Raw genomic sequence first — 16,878 nt, 5'->3', positions numbered from 1 at the left:
CATTATTACTTCAATTGTATTGCATTTGGTTTGCAACACTGTTTACCCCTGAAACTCCAAAAGTGTTTTGTGGACTCAAACACCCCCACCCCTTTATGTTGCAGAGCTACATTATTATAAATTACCAGTTACCTTTTACAAATTTCCTACAAATAGAAAATGAACAAAATGTTTTGCTGTTTGTTTATTACAAACACAAAGAAGGTAGCAGCTAAAGACAAGTGTGTGATCCTGTACTTAAACCTTTGTGAGGACAACACTACACTCAGAGTGAGGACATTTGGATCAGTCCTCACTTTTCCAGTGGACTGTTAGTGGAAGGCGTTTAGTTCGGATGGTTAAGGCTGGGGCTGGCAAGTGTATGTGTATGTCAATGAGTGTCCTCACTAAGATCCGAGTGCAAACGTGTGTGTGCGTGTGTGTTGACCCACTTCAGTCCACCAGGATGGAGCCTCCCACACGCAGCCCTGTCCAGGAAACTGAGGTTGCTTAGCAAGTTTTTCTCATCCACGGTGCAAAGTTTGCAGTCGCGCCGATCTGCTGCTGTTTGTTTTGTAAACCACAGACTCACATCGACTATTATAAAACACACACCTCGTCCCCTCCGCCGAGCTCCAGGTGGCAACAACACAGACGGTGCAAGATGTCCGTCGCAGGATTTAAGAAGCAGTTTTACAAAGCGAGCCAGGTAAACTAGCTAACCCTCCTAACGCTAGCCCATAGCTAAACAGGCTAGCTGACAGTATCTGGAGTTGAACTGCGCTAGCTTCGAGCTAGCTGGAAAACGTCGCGAAAAAGAAACCGAGAAACGCGTTGTCTTGTTTGAACACTATGAAGTGCTTTAACTCGTTGAGAAGTCTAGTTGTGGTGTTATTAAACTCTTTAGTAAACTGTGTTGTGTGTGTTGGGGCTCACACGTAACGTCAAAGTTAACCCTTCACCAAAACTAGCTAATGCTAAAAAGAGTTAGCAAGTTAACGTCAGGAGCGTAAATGTCCAAACAACGTTAAGTTTAGCTATTAACAGCCGACTTTACGCATTTTATTTTCCTCAAGTGTTTTTAATTTAGTCGCCAGTAGGTCAGTTGTTAGTTAGCAGCAGGGTTAGCCAGGTTAGTCAAACTTAAAGATGGACGCTAACCTGGTAAAGTTTCTATTGCTATAAATAAGGAGCCTCTGATTCTGTGTGGGATTACAGGAGCGTGTGTTTGTTGTTTTGCTGTGATCTAAGTGTTAATGATCGTGTTTGTTATGTGCAGGATTACCCAACGTTTTCAAAACACTTGTCTGAACACAAATTGTGTTGAGGTGACACCATAGTTCTCATGTGTCAACATAACACACCACACTGTGGCAGGATTCATAGACAATGTTGCCATCTCCTAAGTTTCAAGTGTTTCCTGTGTTGTAGTCGGCTGACCTGTGATCGCCCCTGTGAAGCTGGTCAGTGTAGTGACAAACAAGGTCCTGGTGTTTATCTCTCAGTTCATATGTCTGAATAACACAAGGGGTCTATGATGTAAATCAGAAACAAGTGTTGCATACTGTCATATGAACTACAAAGTTGTTTTTCTTGTTTTAAATTATAAGTGTTTCCGGTCCTGAACATCTCTTTTTGAAATATAACTTCTGCCCTGTGGGTGTGTACCTTTTAGTGGCTAATGGAATCCTACTTATGTGAGTACTCTGCCCAAACCAATAGTACAGCAGAAGACACAGAAGTGGTCAGTCCGTCGACAGTACAACAAGAAAAACACTCACTGAATCTGCATGCACACGCATCTCACATTCTTTTGTATCTTAAAGCTTACATTCTTTGTGCTTTGTGCCTATCCCCCTGTGATTAAATCAACTATTGGGAGACATGGTAGAGCTCTCAGCTGTGAAAATGTAGTACCTACCTATGCAGAACATTCGTCCCTCAGGCCTGGTCAACAAGTTGCATTCAGGCTGTGGACTGATAGACGACGGGTGAAGGGAGGATAATCAGTTGTGTTAGTTAGTTGCTCAACTGGGTTGATACCATTACCAGTAAAAAGAAAAAACTGATTGAATCAATTATTGATCTAAGTTGTGAAGGATGCTGCTCTGCTTGTCTTATTCACATGATGTTTATCTCTGTGCACATTTATTGTAGTCTAAATCATTGTGTTATATTTGTTTTGGCTCTCCAGTACAAGTCCCTGTCTCCACCTTCACAACATCTGTTAACCAAATCTTGAATTCTTTATCAGTTAATCTTCCTTTGAGTCTTTCATCTTTTTAACCCATTGTGTAGTTATGAGTTTCAACAGTTTTCCAAATACATTAACTACCCTAGTCTGAGTGAGATGGGCAGGTTTGGTAGTTGTGTTGTTCAGAACACCTGTTTGCAATCATGAAACTAAAGGGTTCTAAATAGTTTTTGCTGTTCAGTTTACACTTGTCCACATGCAATAATTTCACATCTGGTAACAAAGGATTAATTCAACACCTCTGTCAGTGTCTTGGGCATTGTTGAAGGTTTATGCTCTCTGAGTGTGATTCCAGTTGCAATTAAAATGCTGTATATTACACTTGATAATTAGGGAATTGCGTGGGGCTGGATTATGTCCAATGATCCAGGTAGCGTAGGTGCCTAGAATATATTAAGAGCCACTTGCCAGGCCTGTGCATTATATAAAGGGGAGAGATTGAGTGATGCATCTGGTCATAGGGTTTTATGTGCAATGTGGAGCTGACAGCTGCACCAAATGAAGAAGCACACGCACACTCACTCAACAAGTCTCTGTTTGACAAGACAACTGCGCAGGACTTTAGAGTTTGTTTGTCTGATGAGAAATGGAAAATGTATGTGCCATCTGTTACTGAGCATATGCATTTGTGAGTGAGAGAGCAAGATGAAGTTACCATGTGTGTTTAGTAAAAGTATCCATGGATATGGTTGAAGTGCAGGAAACTGCAGTGTGTGTGCTGACCTGATGGAAAAGAGGAAAATGCTTCAGTGTAATTCCTTATGAATCGAGACTCTCAGTGCAGAGGAAAGTCTAGTTTGCAGAACTCATTCCCTGATGCAGAGTTTAGATGGAAAACATGGACATGAGCATTCCTGGAAAAAAAGAAAGTAGTGGAAGATATTAAATATCCCTTAAAGTTTGGAAACAGCAAAAGGGAGGTTTAATTTTAACCTCATTTGACATCAAGATCCTGCTTTGCAAGATCCAGGAATTCAGTTCTGTTGTTGACCTCCCTCTCTACGTGGATACTTGGAAAAAAGAAGACTAACAGGAAAAAACTGTTAAATATTCAGTTTGTCATGATGAAGTGCAAATATGTGTATAGATTGAGACAAGTGAACATGCTGAGTGAAGTCGGCCTCATTGCTCTGTCTGCTCTGTCATCACAGTTGATGAGTGAAAAGGTTGGAGGTGCAGAGGGAACCAAACTGGATGAAGACTTCAGGGACCTTGAGAGGGTAATTCATTACTGTTAAAAACAACACAAATAGATCATGTGGAGTAACAATCCCCTCATATGTTGCGCTGTAAAATTTTGTCCATCAAATCTCCTACACTTGTAAATAGTGTAAAGGTCATACAAGTCCGTATATGCACTCAATGTCTTTCCTCTACTTGTATCACCAGAGAGCAGATATTACCAGCAAAGCAGTGGTGGAAGTCATTAATAAAACATCGGAGTATCTGCAGCCCAACCCAGCAACCAGAGCCAAGCTTTCCATGCTCACCACAGTGTCCAAAATGCGCGGACAGCTGAATAGTCCTGGCTACCCACAGCCTGAGGGCCTCCTGGGGGAGTGCATGACAAAGTATGGACGGGATATGGGCGAAGACACCAACTTTGGTAAGCATGGTGGTGTCAGGGAGAGAAGGAAACTTTGGAACAGCGGTGTAATATAATGGTGCATGTTTTGAATACATTCAATTGTATCATTCCCCCATAGGTTAGAAATAATCTGAATAGTCACTTGTAGTTGTTCATGTTTTCCCCCTTAGTCACAGAGGTGATAATCATTATTATATCTCAGACTGTCTAATGTTGGTGTTTTGCATGTTTGTGCTTGTGTGTGCACTGCAGGTGGGGCTCTTGTAGACATAGGGGAGTCCATGAAGAGGATGGCTGAGGTCAAGGACTCTCTGGATATCGATGTGAAGCAGAACTTTATTGACCCACTGCAGGCCGTTGCTGAGAAGGATATCAAAGACATTCAGGTAGAATCAAAGCATTGGTATGCTTCTGCACGGACAGTCCAGGCATTGACCAATGAGCTCCACAGTCTGTGTCAGCTGCAGTAATATGAAAACAATATTAAGTCCAGATGCATGAAAGCTGAACTGCATGTGTATTTGAATCACTCTAATGGCATGCCAATTAAAAAAAGATTATAAACAATGAAAATCTGAAAAACCTCATCCTCCCATTTCCAACTTGTTCTCCCTCTCAGCACCACCTGAAGAAGCTGGAGGGCCGTCGTCTGGACTATGATTATAAAAAGAAACGTCAAGGTAAAATCCAAGATGAGGAGATCAGGCAGTCCCTGGAGAAGTTCCATGAGTCCAAAGAGATGGCAGAGAGCTCCATGCATAACCTGCTAGAAACAGATGTGAGTGACCTGTAGACTAAGCACTCTAAGATCTGTCAGACCTGTTTTTAATGCACTAAGAACATGCATCAGTATACCTTCATTACCTTAATCAACAGTTTGTAAACCTGACACTGAACCAACTAAATATTCACGTGATTAATGGAGTGATTTAAAATGTGTGTGCAGTTGGTGAGACAGTCCTTGTTATTTTACTAGGTGAACGGTACACACACAACTGGAGGCATATTGAACCATATGTACTAGTATTTACACCTTAAAACGTTATGGACCAAAATTGTATAAGTTCTTCCTTAGCCCATGTCCAATCCTTCCACCATGTTTCATGGTTTTTGTGTAATCCTGCCTGAAAAACAAAAAAATCACGTAATACAGTTACTTTTGACTGATAGTAATCGAGATTATTTTAATTCCAGTAATATTCTTATTTTGAATTATTTTAGCCACAATAATCATATAACTAACGTATTATAAATATGTTATTATTACAGAGACAAATATATTTTTGCTTGTCCGGCCTCCAGAACACTTTTTTTTTTAACCTCTGTCCTGGGACCACCCTGAGAAAAATAAAACACAATTCAAACCATCCCAAAGTTTATGTAAGGAGTCTCACGGTATAATTATCAATATTATTTATGCCTGTCTCACAGAGAGAGTGCTTAATTTTTCATCTTTAATTATTTTACAATCATTTTTAAGTCTCAATCTCTCGGCCTGTTGTCTCTTGTCTTGTCTCGTCTCTCCCCTGTGTTTGTATCTGTATGTGTGACTACAATTGGAAACGCATGTTGCTCGCTGCTCACAGCTTCTCAGTCAGACGAAAGGACAGAATGTGTCAGGGAACATGCATTCTTTTCTCCTGTAGTGCTTCAGTGTGAGCCAGTTAAACCTGTTAAGTTGTGTTTATGTCATAATGAGGTGTTTCGTGCCATTTGAGTTATGTGATTGTCATAAATAAAAGTGACCTAGTGATAAACAAATGGTTGAGATTAGAGACATGAATAGAAATGGAATGCAAACAATAAATCAGTGGATCATTTTATGGAAAGACCTGAGCTGTTTCCATGTTTGGTCTCCTTCTAAAATTGTTATTGTGTGCTTGTGTGCGTAGGTGGAGCAGGTGAGTCAGCTGTCCTCCTTTGTGGAGTCCCTGCTGCAGTACCACAAACAGGCTGCACAGGTCCTGGAGGAGCTTTCTGACAAACTGAGAGAAAGGTCAGCACCATGACTGCTTTGTGAATATGACATGTCTTTTGTATGTTAGTGGTTGTGTCCTTGTGAGGAGGGATGATTCAGCCTTCTTTTCTGTACCGATCTGATTACAAGTAATGAATGTGAAACAGCAACAGTGACTGATGCTGAGCTCAAATCATTTTTTTTACTGAATGATATCAATTTAGATAACAATCGTTGGTTTTTGTGGGCACAGACAATTCTATTATGATTTTCTTCCATTAAGGACATAAAATATCAATCTTGCTTTGGAATATAACAAAAAATTGTTTTGCTTTTAACAATTTACTGGTAATTGTATTAATTGCCTCGAGAAACTAGATATCTCTTTGTTTCATTTGTAAACATCTGCGTTGGTGCATCTCCTACTTGTAAGCGCAGTAATGTTTCTGTCTTCTTTCATATTCAGGGTGAATGACGCTCAGAACCGCCCAAGACGTGAATACGTACCCAAACCCAGACCAGAATTTGACTATGGAGAGGTGGAGTCATCCAACGGAGGATACTCGCCTGCTGCAATAAGCCCTCCGGCTTACTCTGCAGGTATATTTTACACCGCACATTTTGTGAGAGCTTTGTGAGTTTTCTCGGACACGTTTATGTGTATGTGTGCAAGACTTACACCGTAGAATGCATACGTGCAAGTCAAATCATTCTTTACGACTGATGTGTCTTTCCTTTGTGACATGAACCAGCTCCAGAACAATATCATGGTACTTCCTTCCAAAGAAACTCTGTCAGGATCAGGCCACGTGAGTGGATAGATGAAGTTGTCACTTAACACAGAACTACAATGCGTCTCTCGCTTTCACTCACTCTGTTGCAAATGCGTGTGGCAGAGGGGTGCACACGTCTGTGTCAGCTATTGCACTAACATTGTTGAGTGGTGTTGGTTGGGTCCAGGGTCTGTCAGGATCTCAGAACGAGCAGGGGCTCGTCAAATTGAACATCACTGTCTTACCAAGCTGTAGAGACATACAAGCTTTAGCAAACCATTCTATTATTGTTGTTGTAAATGATCTGTGACTTGTATTTTAATGATAATTCACAGCCAAATTAAAACAATTATAAAAAAACATTTTACCCATAGGTGTGGTTTTGCTGAACTGTATGTATCGTACAACCTGTTCCCATACTGAAACTTCTGAACCTTAAGAAAAATCACTGGCTGCCATCGGGTTTATTTTTTACAGAGTGAATTCACCTCTGCAGTAATGATCGGACTCAATTTAGTTTTACTGTGTAACACATAGTATCAGTACCTTGATTTGAATCTTAAGCTTCAGAAGGATTCTCCTCCTCCACCTCCTCCTCCACTGATGACTAACTTACAAACCTTCCATGTTTTAATGACTTCCCTTGTCACTGGTCTATTCCAGAGTCCTATTGGAAAACCTACTGGAGACACACTTCCTCTTATGATCTCCTTTGACAGGAGAATATAGTAATTGTGTTCAAGGGAAACTGGCACATTTTTCTTCTCACAGATTGACTGTTTCTTCTTCTCCCTCCTTGCATCTCTCTGTGTTTCTTTCTGCAGCCGAGCCATGCTGTAAAGCCCTGTATGACTTTGAGCCAGAGAACGAAGGGGAGCTGGGCTTCCGCGAGGGTGACATCATCACCTTGGTCAGTCAAATCGATGAGAACTGGTTCGAGGGAACCTTGCATGGAAAGTCAGGATACTTTCCCAACAACTACGTCGAAGTGGTGGTGCCTATATAGCACTGAAACACAGCAAGGCAAGAGGGAGAGTGCAGAGGGTGGAAAGGGGGAATGATAAAAGGGTTGTTGACTTTCATTAACCAAAAAATATCTTTTGTTTATTGTAATTAAAGGTAAACATCTCAAGACAGGGACCTTATTTTGAATCCACGAGTTATTTGACCAAAGCTTTTTCATTATAATAAAATTAAACGGATTTTTAAAGACAGTAAGAATGGATGGATGTTCAACCAGAAAAATGACGTCTGAGTGCATATACCACATCCTGAGTCTTTATATTCCATCTCTATGCACCTGTGCACTTTGTACGCGACACTCCCTACAAAAGGACTGATGAAGAAAGATAAAGATCGGTAGTATGTTCAGCAGTATCCACAAACACTAAGAAGTGCAACTACTTTATTCTTATATTCCCATTTTATATCCACAATATGAACTCTTCTGTGTATTTCTCATATTGGTACTTCACACATGCGCGTATACGCATGTATTTTTCTAAGCATTGTTTTTCTACACCCCCACTTTTCACCACTGTGCCTCTGCATTTGTACTGTTGTCATCGTGGCCTCAACATGGAGGACAGGCCGCCTCTTGTTGACGTCCAAATCTATCCTCTGCTGCCACCTGGTGGTGCTACAGATTTTTAGCTGTCAGCGAGGTGCTCTCATGGCTTCTAATATATATATATGTGTTCACATCAGGGCTGCAACGAGGTTTTGTTTTTTATGGAAAAAGTAATTTCTCTGATTTCCGTTTTTTATGTGACTATTTTCTGGTTTCTTTGCTGCTTTAATGACAGTAAAGTGAATATCTTTAATTCGTGGACAAAATAAGTGATTTGAGGAGGCCGTCTTTGGGTTCAGGAAACGCATCAACATTTTATGGACCAAACATTGTTTAATCAAGGAAGTAATCACCAGATTAAGCGATAACGAATATAATCGTTAATCGCAGTTTATTTCAGACCAAAAAGTTGTTTGAGGGCCTATGTCTGAAGGACTCAGTGTCCATAAATACACTTCTTTTTAATTACATTTATTTGTTATTAGTAAGTTAATTTACCTTCACCTCAACCTTTGTTTTTCAGTGCACGTCACCCTCTTAATTCTAAAGAAAGGCTGCACACATTCCCAAACTGTTCATGGCTGCTGTTTGTCAGCACAAATGTATTTTATACAGCCTTATATACAAAATGCCTTAAAATGAATCATTTAACTATATGTAAACATGTTTTCCATTTTATTTACTTCACAGAAGCAGACATTTGTTTCCATCACAGTGCAGCTCACTAAATAACGATACATGATTTTCCCACACTCTAACCTATTTGCATTACACCAAAGCCATAAGCACTCTGTCTTCTCAGCCTCTAGTGATGCTGCTGGCAGTGTCAGTCACAGTGTTTTTGTGGGGCTTTAACTCGACTGTCAGTGAATTTTCAATCTTGTGATTTATTTTCTCCTGCAGGATTTGGGATTAAGCTCCTGCTTTAGTGCTCTTAACCTAAAGGTTGGAGCATGTAAATTAATTTGATGTGTTTTGGCTTGTTTTTGTGGCTGCTTCACGTTTCAGGCTGAAACTGTGCACCAGACCTGACAGAAAACGCTCGCTCACAATTATTGTGTTCAGAATTTACTAATAACGAGTGCGCTCTCTACACAATGGCTGGTTTGAGTTTCATTTAAGCCTATTTACGAGCATGACTATGAACTGCGAGGGTTTGTTCTTTTCACCGAAAAATGCCAACTTTCTCCTCTTGTCATGATCGCCTTGTTAGACCGCCCCCCCCCACCCCACTCATCTCTCCCATCTCTATTTAAAGTGGGAGCGGAACAGACAGGTCTTTTCAGCAGGGAAAGGCACACAGCAGTGGACTATGCTCCCTCCCTCCCCCCAACTAGTCTTTATTCACCACCTGCCCCCAGTACCCCTACCCCCTTTCTCATTATCTGCCCCCATCCCAATCCCATGATGCCTCTGGAGCTTGGTCCCCTGGTCCATCCCTTCGTTAATCTCCTTGTTATCATAGTATGTGCCTCCTAATGTTAAGTTTGCATGTCTCCTATATGTAAGTCGTGATATGTTTTGGGCTGAAGTGTCTGGCTGTGCTGAATAATTACCGTGTGGTTCAGGTGTGGCTTCTCGTGCCTCATTATACTAAATCTAAAGCCTGGAGTAGGAGAGGGGAACGGAGAGTCAGGGGCTCAGGTTGAGCCATTATGTCGCTTGTATAATGTTGATGATTAATGTCGTGGAACAAAGGGCTAAGATCAATTTTTGTGTGCCGTGGCTGTCACAGCTGAAATAGTTGTCTTGTCTCCTGCGTACTGACATTTATTGCAGCCCTGTGATGGTTTGTTAAGCACCCATACCCATAAGTGTCCCAACTCTATAACACTATATAAATGAAAGAAGTATTATAGGCCTGTAAAAGAAGCTTTATTTTATTATGCACAATCGTTTTGTGTGTTTAAGTGTAACCGCTTTGCATGTGTCTTCATTACAGCTGCTGCGTCTGAGGCAATGCCTTCCTATTGTAACTGTGACTGTGGGGAGACTAAAAGTGGGATTATCCTGGATTATCTATATGATATGTGGTTTACCTCTATACTAAATGTAATCATATGTGTGTATTGTACATTTTTGTTATCATGTAAAGGGGAATGGATGCTGTTCATTTGCTTCTTCAAATAAATGTTAAATAATTTGGCTCCCGTGTGTCCGACTCCTTATAGAAAATTCAAGCAATGCAACCAAAACTATCTTTTAAATTCAATGATGAAATCATGCTGAAAATGTGGTTTCTGTATGTTTATCTATTTAAACATGTAGCCTTCACGATTCTCATTTCGTTCATCTTTTCACATCTGCACAGATGCTCATATGTGTCCAGTGAACATCTCTATATTGGACGTTTATCCCCCTGCAGCCATTTTTAATCTGCACACCCACCCGTCTGCATGACCCCCCAGACACAGCAGGCTCCGGCAGCCAGCTGTTGGATTAGTGCCACAGCACTATCTCATCGAGGAAGGCGTGTCACTCCCCCAGAATCGCTCGGATCCCCTTTGTCCTCGGTGCCCAGCCAGCGACACTCATGGCGGCTGCACCCGTCAGACAGCGGTCCGGGCCGGGGGGAGCCCGGGCACCGCTCCCGCCCTGCTACTACGAGGGATACCTGGAGAAGCGAGGACCGAAAGAAAAGGTAGGCGCCGCCGGTGCGGACGTAGAGCCATGTTGTTCCAGAGCATGCTACTGATAGACAGTATGTGTATGAATGCACCGGCTGATCCCCCTCCCCATTCCCACAGAGCTGTCAACTTCCTTATTGTGGTGGATTGGGCGAGGCGACACTACAGATCTTTCACATAGCGGATCAGAGATTTATTATCAGTCTGTTTTCTGCAAAGACTGAAGAAATCACGACGTGAGGATCGAGGAAAAACCGATTCCTGTCATTTCAGTCACATCACATGAACAATCTGTGGCTGTGAATAACAAGTCCACTGTATGTCACACACACATGTATGTCTGCCAAGCATGTTAATGTCCCACAACTCACTGCTGACTCAGAGGAATACTCTTCTTTCACATGTTATTGACCTGACAGCCTGGACTGTGCATCTCCAGTGTCTCTAATCCAAAGTTACACCCAGTCAAGTTAAGAATGAGCATTTTTATGAAATATGAATGTTCACATACAATATCAGAAACACTAAAAGCCAAAAAAGAGGTGTGTCTCAGTTGTTGGGATTAATAATACAATGAATATAATTCAGCATTGGTTTGGAGTCAGTGGGTCACATGACATGGAAGCTATTGAAAGAAAATGTTTAATTTAACATGAATGTTCATATGAAGTGTTTCAAGCAGTTACATCCAATAAAAAAAGGTGCGCTGTATTCTATTTAAATTGTATTAATGGTCTCTAAGTAAAGCCCTCTCCAATATCCAACCTAAAACTAACTTCACCATTGTTCTTTTGCATGTTTTACATATTTATAGATAGACAGATACATCCAAGGTAAGAAACAAAGAATGGGAAACACAGACTTCCTCCCTCTAATTATGCTCATTTGAATGTAATACAGACGTGTAATGTGAGCCTGGCTCAGGTGCAGGATATTCCAGTGATCCATGGTCACAGATTGACCCCAGCTGAGGCTCCCCTCTCTATCTATCTCTGGGGACAGGAAATGTGAGAGTGATAAAGAAGGGAAGGATCCATTAAATTACAGGATGTGGGAAACAGCACAGTTGTCATCACAGCTCTCTCTCTCTCTGCTTATTTCCATGTGTGACAGGCATCCAGGCGACTGTGGACATGTCTCTGCGGGAATTCGCTGTATTTCTTCAATAATCCTAAGGACACTCATGTAAGTGTGTATACATTGTATACATGCAAGTGTGCATCATGTTGTGTTGATGTTAACTCACGTTTATGTGTTTGTGTTTGGGGGTGTTACAGTTCGTAGAGAAGCTGGATCTCAGTGGATTTGTGTCCCTGAAGGACGACTGCAGCCGGGACAGAAACCTGGAGGCGGCCAGACTCATCCTACGCATGAAGGATGGGGAAACCAAACTCACAGTAACTAGCCCCTTACCTTAACCATTAAAGCTACTACATGACTAACCCAATCCTAACCCTAATCTTTAAACAAAGTCTTCACCTTCAAACAGCTCACTGAAAAACCGAGGACTGGCCAAATTATCCCCTCTGTATAAGGTCTATGCTCAAAATGCTCCTCACAAAGATATAAATACAAGTACACACACACAGTCTCAGTGGAAATTACAGTGGAAATGAATTATCCTTAATTACTACTTCCCTAACCTTAACCTGAACCTGAATTCAAGCCTAAACCTAAAACACGTCTTCGCCTTATGGTGTGATAATTTGTTATGGGGACATATCATGACATTATTATTAAACAGTTTTGACAAGGTGTTTAAATGCTCTTGTCTTTTTCAGGCACCCAACCTAGAATCAAGGGAGCTGTGGAAAGGTTTCCTCTACTCTGTCATTGATGTAAATATTCATCTTTTGCTCGGCAGCATTCATCTTAACCGTGTCTGCCTCTTGAGCTGTGATATAAAAGAAAATCTGCATTCCTCCCAATCACAGCTCAATGTGCCGTCCTGTCTGACGTTGCTGCCGGGCCAGCTGCAGATGCTGAAGGAGGTGGTGGACAAAGAGAGGTCCAGGCGGAGGATTCGAACACCTACGCGTGCTCCTCCTTCCCCGCTCTCCGTGCCTTTAGTAGGAGAGATCCCACCGTGAGTTCTGCTCTGTTGAGAGTAACTGTTTTAGTGTTTGTGCAAATCAGTGTGGTCATCTTCTGTGTGTGGCGTGCAGGTGCTTTCGACCAGTGTCGCGGACAGAGGCTGAAGTCCTCCTGGAGCGACACCCAGACAGTGGCAACATGCTGCTCCGTCCAGGCAGAGATGGATGCTCACTGGCTGTCACGACTCGACAAGACCTCAACGGGTAAAACACCTGCTGAACATCTGGACACCACAGCTGCTGACACAGACAGACACCATTTTCACAGCAAAATGTGTGTACCCTATTTGTCTGTTTTTGCTCCAGGTCGGTGTTCAGACATTACCGTGTGACTCAGAGGGACCAAGGCGGTTATGTCATCGATGTAGAAAATCCTGTAAGTGTGTAATACATGTATAATACATACACAATTCACATTTGAAAATATATAAGGATGTGGGTTTCTTAAATTCTTAAAGTTCTTATGATTGACTCATATATGTTCACTGTTCCTAATGTTTTATCATAAAACATAATTTCATGGTTACATAATTAGTTATGTGTTTGATGAACCTGAATATTCAGATATGAAATACACATTACATCACATTTATTAAGTGGGAAAAATTAGATGCTGTAAATATCTCACCTCTCTCTGTCTGAGTGACAACTTGTCAGAACTAACTTACTGTATTTTCATATTTTCATTAATGCCTTTTTGATTCGAGTTTTCAGGGTGAGTGAGGACGTGATGACAGTTGAGCACACAGACGATCTTAAACACTGATTGTAGAAATTAAGAAAAAATGTTTTTGCTTTGAGATTACAGTCAGTCAGTAATGTCTGTACTGTCTATAATGGAAACATCATTAATAATCCATCAGATTTGTGTCATATAATACAACTGTTTTCTTCCTTTCAGATTCCCTGCGCTACACTGCATGAGGTCATTGACGCCCTGGTAGAGAAGACGGCAGGAACTCTTCAACCATTCCTACTGGAGGAGCCATATGAGGAGAATATTAGTGAGGCACAGTTTACTTCCTCTGCTTTTTATCTTTCTCTCACAATAAATGTATGAGTCCAACAATATAATTACTTCTTTTATGTCATCAGCATATGTTTCTGCCAATGATGAAAATGGAGAAAGGATCCTCCACACTGCCCCCACCAGCCCCCTTCCAAAGGCTCCTGCCCTGCCGCCAAAACAAGGTTTGTCTCTTCAACATGACGCACACACAGATCGTCACAGACAGACACAGACAGACACAGACAGACAGCCTTAGGGTGCTTTCACACCTTCCTTTGGTCCAGGCTTTTCAGTGTAGTCAGAATCAAAATAAGAGGGGCCTCAGACCATGGTTCTAACCAAAGGATTAATATTTATTCCGATATGGGTAATTTCCTATGCAGTGTGAAAATGCTTTTTGGGATAGTTCAGACTTTAAGACAAATTGCAGGAGGTCGAGACATCATTAAACAATAGAAAATGAAAAAGGAGCAGCAGGGGGAAATACAATATTCAATTTTAATATTTAATATTTTCTGAGGAAGCTATTAAAATTGTATAAAAGACGTTAACATGCTGCTCTGTTCTGAGAGGATGAGAGAAACTGGGTGTTAGAGGATGCTATGCTAGAACAATGCTACTTTCATTTTTTGGATTTGAACTAGTGTTGAGTGCTGCACCTGAAGTTGGTGAGGCTGGTAGTAATAACATAATGATATTACAGTGGCAATGAAATTAATAAAACTGGTTGATTCATTTTTTTCCATTCAAACAGAAGAGACTACTACTACTACTAAGTCTAAAATTCAATGTGAAACTACAGACTGTGACAACTCATCAAAAGTGAAGCCAAAGGGTCTCAATCACCACCCAGGGGCTGGTTGCAGTATAGGTCATTAACCTTGCCTCCTCCATGTTAGTGGATGGGACATAGACCAAATAAAAAAGTCAAATTACACATCAAACAGATTTCTTAGTGATCACTGCATGCTTTCATTCTGGTGCAGATCGTTGGTGCAGCAGTAGTCCCTTGTCCAGGTCCCCCGCCCCAGATCGCCGTATCCTGACCACGTCTGTACCGGCCTCGCCCACCAACCCGATGAGACGACTCATCCTCTCCCCTTCACCTCTTGCACAGAGTGAGTAGATAAAGTGCAGACCTCACCTGCAGCAGTCAATCCTCAGACGTTTCAGCTCCAAGTGTTCATTCTCTGTTCCTCCGCAGCGCTCAATGAGGAACTCAAAATGAAGCTGGAGAAGAGACGAGCCAGTCAGGAGTGACTTCACTTGGGAGGAACTACTTCCTGTCACAGCATACTCAATCTTCAGTGCCAAACCCCTTCTCACCGCAGCTATGTACTCATCCTGTGCCTTCTAGGTGGAAGACAAGGGACTACAAACACCGCCACTTTCTTTTAGTGCTTCCTCCACATGCATAAAACTGTTTACAAACCACCTCATTGCAAAAAAATAGTCCCAACAAATGATTACTTTCCCTTCTCTGAATCAATGTGACTGGCAGCTAAAACCTCCAGGAGAAATCACTGACACACTCAGACCACCAACAGAGCCAAATGTTTTCCTGTCTGAGCCTGTGTCTGTTTGCGCTGACCTGCTGATGTCGCTGCCACACCTGAGACACTTTATCTGCTCTGAAAGTAAAATAAACCAGGCGTGCTCAGGTTTCCACTCAGCAGCTCTCCACCTTCCCCCTCATCTAACATCTAATAATCATGTGAATACAGTGGAGCCGGCCTGAAAGTGAAACCTGCACAATCTGTGCCTGCTGCTCTGAGTGTTATATGTGGTGAATAAGCATTGATGACCATTAATGTGTTGTCGGTCGATTCAACGACACCTCTGTGGTTCATTTCAAACCCAGATTTGACTGTAATGTTGGTGCTGATTTTAAAGTGTTTCCTTATTCTCTGCTACTGTGTATATGTGCTACTGTATGGTGCTACGACTCACCAGTGCTCAGACCTGCTCGGAGAATCCACTGTTCCCCTTCAAGAAAATCTATCTGCTGTGTGTGAGGGTGCCCTCTAGTGGAATGGCTGTAAACTAAAGAGACAGGACACTCTTTAAGTATAAAGTACACGAGAACCAGAAACTTGGCAAAGACTAAAGGTTTTATTTACAGATTGAACCCACAAAGGGTTTTGTCTTCATCACAGTATTATACCCTACCTCTTTGCCTTCAGTTACAAAATGATTATGTTTTACAGATCTGAGGATCGTTTTTTCTACATTGGAAACATTATTTGACATTTCTGTCCCTTGGCCAGTCCTAGAAGATTTGATGTGTCTGAGCACTAGTGGAAAACTGTGATCAACTGACTTGTGTCTTCTTACGATGATCGGTTTCTCGTACATGTATGTTTGTACAATATGTGATGTGTCCTCTTAAACACTATCAAAGTGTTTGTTAGATATTGAGGGCATTAAATTGTTTTTGCATGGATCTCTGTCCTTCCTCATCTGGAGATGAAAGTATGACCCTCCAATGACAACATTTAACTAAGGGAATCCGATGTTATTGGCACCATAAGTGGCTGGTTAAGGAGGTGATCCATAATGGAGATATTTAACCACAAATGAATAGAAGAAAAGAAAAGTATTTTACTAAAGTTTACTTATTCTACAGTTCAGTAGGGGAGAACATTTCCACATTCCTTCTGTGATCTCACAAACTAAAACACATATATACAGATTATACTGAATATAAAGATGGACGACATGACAGCCCGCTCCTCAAAACTGTCTTATTCGCCCTCTACTTTATGCTAATGTGGAGATGCGTCTGAGCCACAGATTCACACTTCTGTATAAATGCATGTTCTTTTTTCATTTGTTAGTCTGCAAACCAACATGAACCAAAAAAGAACAAACAAAGAACAGTGCATACGAGGTAAGATGGAGGCAGGGGTATTACAAGAGGTGTATAGACAAAGCATTCAATTGCTGAGCAGAAAGGGTGCCGTAAGAATGGCTGATCCACAGCAACAATCATTTTGTAAGGACCTCCTTAAATTCTATAATATTGTGT

The 16,878-nt window shown here is 41.5% G+C and overlaps 2 protein-coding genes across 5 annotated transcripts; both read left to right on the top strand.

The window, feature by feature from the left end:
- Window positions 1-346: 346 nt before the first annotated feature.
- On the top strand, window positions 347-10,268 carry LOC109644164 (endophilin-A2-like). 4 transcript variants are annotated; one of them, XM_020109506.2, is made up of 10 exons: window positions 347-688; window positions 3,385-3,453; window positions 3,623-3,839; window positions 4,074-4,207; window positions 4,441-4,599; window positions 5,714-5,817; window positions 6,245-6,378; window positions 6,531-6,587; window positions 7,376-7,574; window positions 10,064-10,268. In XM_020109506.2, exons 1-9 carry the CDS (start codon window positions 644-646, stop codon window positions 7,555-7,557), a joined length of 1,101 nt encoding a protein of 366 aa, XP_019965065.1. In that variant the 5' UTR covers window positions 347-643; the 3' UTR covers window positions 7,558-7,574; window positions 10,064-10,268. The 4 variants fall into 4 exon arrangements, with proteins under 4 accessions (XP_019965065.1, XP_069367809.1, XP_019965057.1 ...); XM_069511708.1 differs by lacking the exon at window positions 6,531-6,587; XM_020109498.2 differs by having other exon boundaries at window positions 7,376-10,268.
- A 246-nt stretch (window positions 10,269-10,514) lies between these two features.
- On the top strand, window positions 10,515-16,293 carry stap2a (signal transducing adaptor family member 2a). The gene is made up of 11 exons (XM_020109358.2): window positions 10,515-10,762; window positions 11,862-11,933; window positions 12,026-12,145; window positions 12,530-12,586; window positions 12,683-12,834; window positions 12,914-13,045; window positions 13,148-13,217; window positions 13,743-13,845; window positions 13,937-14,032; window positions 14,837-14,968; window positions 15,055-16,293. The coding sequence occupies exons 1-11, from the start codon at window positions 10,655-10,657 to the stop codon at window positions 15,108-15,110; spliced, it is 1,098 nt and encodes a 365-aa protein (XP_019964917.1). The 5' UTR covers window positions 10,515-10,654; the 3' UTR covers window positions 15,111-16,293.
- Window positions 16,294-16,878: the final 585 nt, after the last annotated feature.

The sequence above is a fragment of the Paralichthys olivaceus genome, chromosome 16 (genome assembly GCF_024713975.1).
Source record: "Paralichthys olivaceus isolate ysfri-2021 chromosome 16, ASM2471397v2, whole genome shotgun sequence".
Lineage (NCBI taxonomy): Eukaryota > Metazoa > Chordata > Actinopteri > Pleuronectiformes > Paralichthyidae > Paralichthys > Paralichthys olivaceus.
The sequence above is the reverse complement of the archived record's forward strand: the minus strand, read 5'-3'. Positions and strand labels throughout refer to the sequence as shown.